This window comes from Pollachius pollachius, assembly GCF_949987615.1.
Source record: "Pollachius pollachius genome assembly, chromosome: 4".
NCBI lineage: Eukaryota > Metazoa > Chordata > Actinopteri > Gadiformes > Gadidae > Pollachius > Pollachius pollachius.
The window spans coordinates 7,377,613-7,382,520 of record NC_136937.1 but is presented as its reverse complement, the minus strand read 5'-3'; the positions used below and the strand labels follow the sequence as shown (position 1 = coordinate 7,382,520).

The 4,908-nt window shown below is 42.4% G+C and overlaps 1 protein-coding gene across 3 annotated transcripts; it reads left to right on the top strand.

Moving 5' to 3' along the window:
* Positions 1 to 1,449: 1,449 nt before the first annotated feature.
* On the top strand, positions 1,450 to 4,349 carry zcchc9 (zinc finger, CCHC domain containing 9). 3 transcript variants are annotated; one of them, XM_079734310.1, is made up of 6 exons: positions 1,450 to 1,465; positions 1,774 to 2,180; positions 2,414 to 2,564; positions 2,966 to 3,058; positions 3,374 to 3,442; positions 3,793 to 4,349. In XM_079734310.1, the coding sequence occupies exons 2-6, from the start codon at positions 1,785 to 1,787 to the stop codon at positions 3,903 to 3,905; spliced, it is 822 nt and encodes a 273-aa protein (XP_079590436.1). In that variant the 5' UTR covers positions 1,450 to 1,465; positions 1,774 to 1,784; the 3' UTR covers positions 3,906 to 4,349. The 3 variants fall into 3 exon arrangements, with proteins under 3 accessions (XP_079590436.1, XP_079590434.1, XP_079590435.1); XM_079734308.1 differs by having other exon boundaries at positions 3,790 to 4,349; XM_079734309.1 differs by having other exon boundaries at positions 1,459 to 1,591; positions 3,790 to 4,349.
* Positions 4,350 to 4,908: the final 559 nt, after the last annotated feature.

Here is a 4,908-nt window from a genome sequence, read left to right as displayed (position 1 = left end):
GTTCTGTGCTTCGTTTGTGAAAGGACACACAGGTGTGTTCAGACACCATCTCCATCGCCTTCAGCATGGTGTCAGTCATATCAACTGGGCAAACACACAGTCGGAAACTTCTACAAATACACAAGCAAACTCCCCCCGAAACCCAGAAGAACACCATGCATTGGCCCATTAATTCATTACGCGACCAACCTAAATTGGGGTGGATCACAAACGCCACATAGACCTTTCCGTTGACAGCTGGCCAGATGGCCTCAACGGCGTTCCTGTCAGACTACCATGAAGTTGTTGAGTGATGCAGCCCGATACATTTTGACACACACACACACACACACACACACACACACACACACACACACACACACACACACACACACACACACACACACACACACACACACACACACACACACACACACACACACACACACAATGCTCGAAAGAGAAACCCATTACTAAAATACATTGGATGTATCCACAAAAAATAAAACCTACTCAAATAAAACCAACGCAACCTAAACCATCCAAGTGTATACTCGTGAAAACAAGCTGTGGAAATGATTTTACTTACTGGCATAATTATGTCTCCCTCAATGATGGCCTTGTGAAAGTTAATTATCTCTGCAATGAATAAGGAAAACATTCAAAATGGCAACAAATTTAATTGTTAAGATGACTCAATGAATCAACACCAATGCCAAACAGGTTTGGCATTTACCTTCTAATGTCTCTGGATTCTCTTGGGCATAGTTTATGGCATTGGCATACAAATCTCCAAAGACTTTTATATGCAACAGATTTCAAAAAAAAGAAGGCAAATAGATTAATAAAATGATCAGATCTATTTTAACACAGGCCAGTATCATGCAACTAGAAATAGAAACACACCATTTCCATGATTTGTCACAGGACTACATTGCACTGCAAAAAAGAAATCGACCAAATTAGATAGGCTACAGGTTGTATAATCAACAATAAATTAATAATAACGTTTGTTTTCTTACCATGTCCAATACACATTGACATACAGAACAGTGAAATTAGACGTGACAAACACATGACACAAAATTCTCGAAGTAGACTATGCCTTCATGTCACCCCTGATGACCAACCTCTTCTGGACTAATGTGCTCTAATTGCCCACCAGTGTGATTATTATAACCAGCTGAGGTGGCCTGTTTGGGAGGGGTTTATTTGTGAGAATGCATAAAGAATCTTTTATTGTTAATATTAATTAAATGTTAGATAGTATATCGGCTTATATATATATTATTATTATTTATTTTTTTACTGACTATGTATATCGGTAAAAAAAACACTTTTTTCTAATTAAACATTTTTAATTAGGCCTACGACTGTTTCTTCACGTGACTGGACTTCACCCCTTAGACCGATAGAGGGCGACAAAACATCGAAAGGTAGAATGGTGATTTCCGGTAAAACATAGAAGAAGAGAAGTACTTCCCAGGTAAATATGTCCACATGTTACAGCTAACAGTGACGGTTTTTGTTTATATACATGTATATAATAGCCCTGCTTTGAATAACTAGTGTCCTTGCAGTAAAACCTTCTCGGGTAATGTACGGGAACGCGGTGCGTAGTGTCTGTACTGATGTTCTATATCGCTAACTAAGCACCAGCGCACATCCGCTGACCATATAGTTAGACTCTCCTCCTTTTTCAAACTGTATCTCATGGCAGATCTGATATTGTTGACCTCTTGTGTAAAAACGGTCGTCTTACGCTAATGTAGATATATTTTAATGTTTGATTAGAAGGTGTCAAGATGACGAGATGGGCCAGAGCCAATAACATCCATAAACACAAACCAGCCGACGCCACCCCATGGGACCAGCTGAAACACACTACTGCTCAGTCGGGAGCCAAAAGGACATTCCCCGCTTCCACAGGAAGACCACGTCCAGTTCCGTCGGACCCTCTACGGAGGACTCAGCGGCAGGGGCCTGCAGATTATAAGAAGCCCAACAAGAAGAAGAAGGACTATGACAATGTAGACGTAAACGGCTTCATGGCGTACCTGGAGGAGAGCGGCCAGCCCCTCCCCAGGGGCCAGCAGGACGGGGAGCAGGGCCTCCGAGAAGAGCTGGAGACCGCTGTGAGGAAAGACAACCGCCGGGAGGACAGGAGGATAAGGAGGCAAAACGATAAGAAAAGTAAAATGGTGAGCGTTCCCCCCCCCCCCCCCCCCATACATCCCTTTAATGTTCTGCACTTCTTTCTCGCGTTATTTAGCCTACATTGAATCATTTTGCAGACGGAGCAATCAGTTACTCATTGGGCGGAGAGTAATCAGAGCCATCTATCAAGTTTGGAGTGGGTACAAAAGAAGCTCACGGTGCTACCATATACTCTTTCGTTTCATATTGTTTGCTTCGTCTGGTTCTTCCCCAATAGCTCTGCTTCAACTGTAAGCAGCCGGGCCACGGTTTGGCTGACTGCCCCGAGGCGGAGCGGGACGTGGAGATGGGCAGGGGGATCTGCTTCCGTTGTGGGTCCACTGAACACGAAGTCACGAGGTGCCGGGCAAAGACGGACCCGGCTCTAGGTGAGGGAAGCAAGTGTACACTCAGACACACCGAGAGGTTATCCGTTTTTTGTTTTCAAGATTAATATTATTTTGGTGTGGTCTTAAGGGCGTACAACATAATGAACATAAAACATTTGATAGACGGGCACACAAGAAAAGTAGTTGAAGGTGATATAATATTGAGATGTCTTTGACTGTACATAATAGCAGCAATATTACAGACGCTTTAAATATAGGACTCATTTGTCTAGGAGTATGTGAACGATAAAGTGCAGGTGTTTGAGGTTAGTTCAACTGTTCATGACAGGTGTTGCCCGTGGGTAAAAACTCTGCCGTTTGTTTGTGGATGTTGCGTTACCTCTTCACAGACTGAAGGAGGGAAGGTGGTATGTCATGTTAACGCATTTTCTGCTTCTTAGGGGAGTTTCCTTACGCAAAGTGCTTCATCTGTGGAAAGACTGGGCACTTGTCACGGTCGTGCCCTGACAACCCTAAGGGTCTATACAAAGAAGGTAAGCACACGTCTCTAAGTTAAACGTGACATTATATACCACCAGGTGTGAGTGTGATTATCCGTTACAAGCCGTCTGGAAAATCGGCCTCTTCTGACATCACAAGTGGGCGTGTCCACCTAGACGTATGACGGATAGATGAGCGACGACTGCTACAGTCCACTGGGTAGGCTGGTGGACTGATCTATCCGTCACAATCAAACTCAAACCTGGTGGTATAACATGTCAGCCTTTAAGAAAACCCTTCTGCCGTGGGGTACCAGGGGTGTTGAACCAGCCTGTGTATAGTTGTGTTGATATGAGTTGTCTTTGCAGGAGGTAGCTGTCACGTGTGTGGCTCTGTGGAGCACTTCCAGAAGGACTGTCCTGAGCACCAGTCGAAAGGTATACCGTGTGTGTGTGTGTCCGCTCTCTGTCCCCCTCCAAAGACCCTTGTCAACATTTACATCTAGTCATTTTGAGTGCTACTTTTCTATCCACACACGTCTTAAGAAGTGGCGTAGAACAATGAACACATTGATAAGTAACTCCGAAAAATGGAACTGCTGCTACCAAGTAAAACAAATTTAAGTATCACTGTCAATTCATCTAAACGTCCTTATTTAGTCCTCTGCTTGGTCCAAGTCCACAGTCGTCCTTGAGTACGCACCATAGCAGTAGACCGGAGAGGACGCTCCTGGTGGTTGGTTATCGAGGGTTGATGGATCTCCTGTTTGCCCCCCCTGTGTTAGCAGCGACCGCCATCACGTTGGGCTGGCTGTCCAACAACATGAGTGCTGACCACGAGGACGTGGACGTGCCGGTGAAGAAAGCCAAACCTAAACAGGCCAAGGTGGTTGTGTTCTAATGCCATGCAATCAAACGTTATACATCTCGCCAGAATGGTATATTACCATGTGAGGATTTATGATAACACTTTTGGGAAGCATTTGATTGGCCTCGCTGTGTAAACTTACGAGGATTGCTGATGTTTGTTGTTTTTTTGTGTTTTGGCTTTTACAAATATCCAAACAGTTTTTATAGTTCTGGTGAGGTCAAATGAAAGAACAGCACAGATAAAACAACAACACAATCTAACAATCATTCAGGTTGTTGTACATCTCTAAAATAATTCTTTATATTAAAATGTGTTAACTATGTACTCAAAGATTTATTATACTTTAAAGCTTTACTGGAAATGGCTTAATTTCTGTTCAAGTTAAGGGTTATGTAGCTAATAAACTATCCTCCTATTTAAGGTGTCATTTGAACAAGTTATTTGTAGTTAAAGGGCATTTTTGGTCAAATTGTTAATAAAACTCTTTAAAGCTACCTATTGTTTCTGTCCTAATGAAGCAATTAAGACCAAATTGAAGTCTTTAGTCAAGTTGGCCATTATTTGGTGTAACGAAGACATTTCTGGAAATCAGTCTCAGTGCTTGGGAAGAGCACTGGATTCTACACAGCCAAGCAACACTACTTCTCTGTGCCTGGCAGTTGTTGTTTTGATGGTGTTTATTAAACAAATCCCCTAAAAGTTTTCAAAACAAGGCATAACCTGGTTTGTAAAGCTGAAATTTATTTGATACTTGTATCTCTCACCAGTAGATGGAGACAATCATCACTGTGGCAAAATGAACAAGCCTAGACATGCCCGTGGGTTAAGTTTGATCAATAAGTCTTATTTTTAATTGGGGCCTTATCAATATGCTGCATCCTCTGATAAAAAACAATTTGTTGATGAAAATACATTGAATTATTAGCGTTACAATATGAACTATTCAACAATGATAAGAATTTCTTGTAACATTTCAGCAGAGTGATCAGTCCATGTTACTCTCCAATTCTGTTAACCAGCAGTATTCCCTTGG

Excerpts from the sequence above, each read along its gene's own strand:
- zcchc9 (XM_079734308.1), top strand. The coding sequence starts at position 1,785 with ATGACGAGATGGGCCAGAGCCAATAACATCCATAAACACAAACCAGCC. Across the intron at positions 2,565-2,965 it reads AAAGACGGACCCGGCTCTAG|GGGAGTTTCCTTACGCAAAG; the intron begins GTGAGGGAAGCA and ends TCTGCTTCTTAG. Across the intron at positions 3,443-3,789 it reads TCCTGAGCACCAGTCGAAAG|CAGCGACCGCCATCACGTTG; the intron begins GTATACCGTGTG and ends CCCCTGTGTTAG.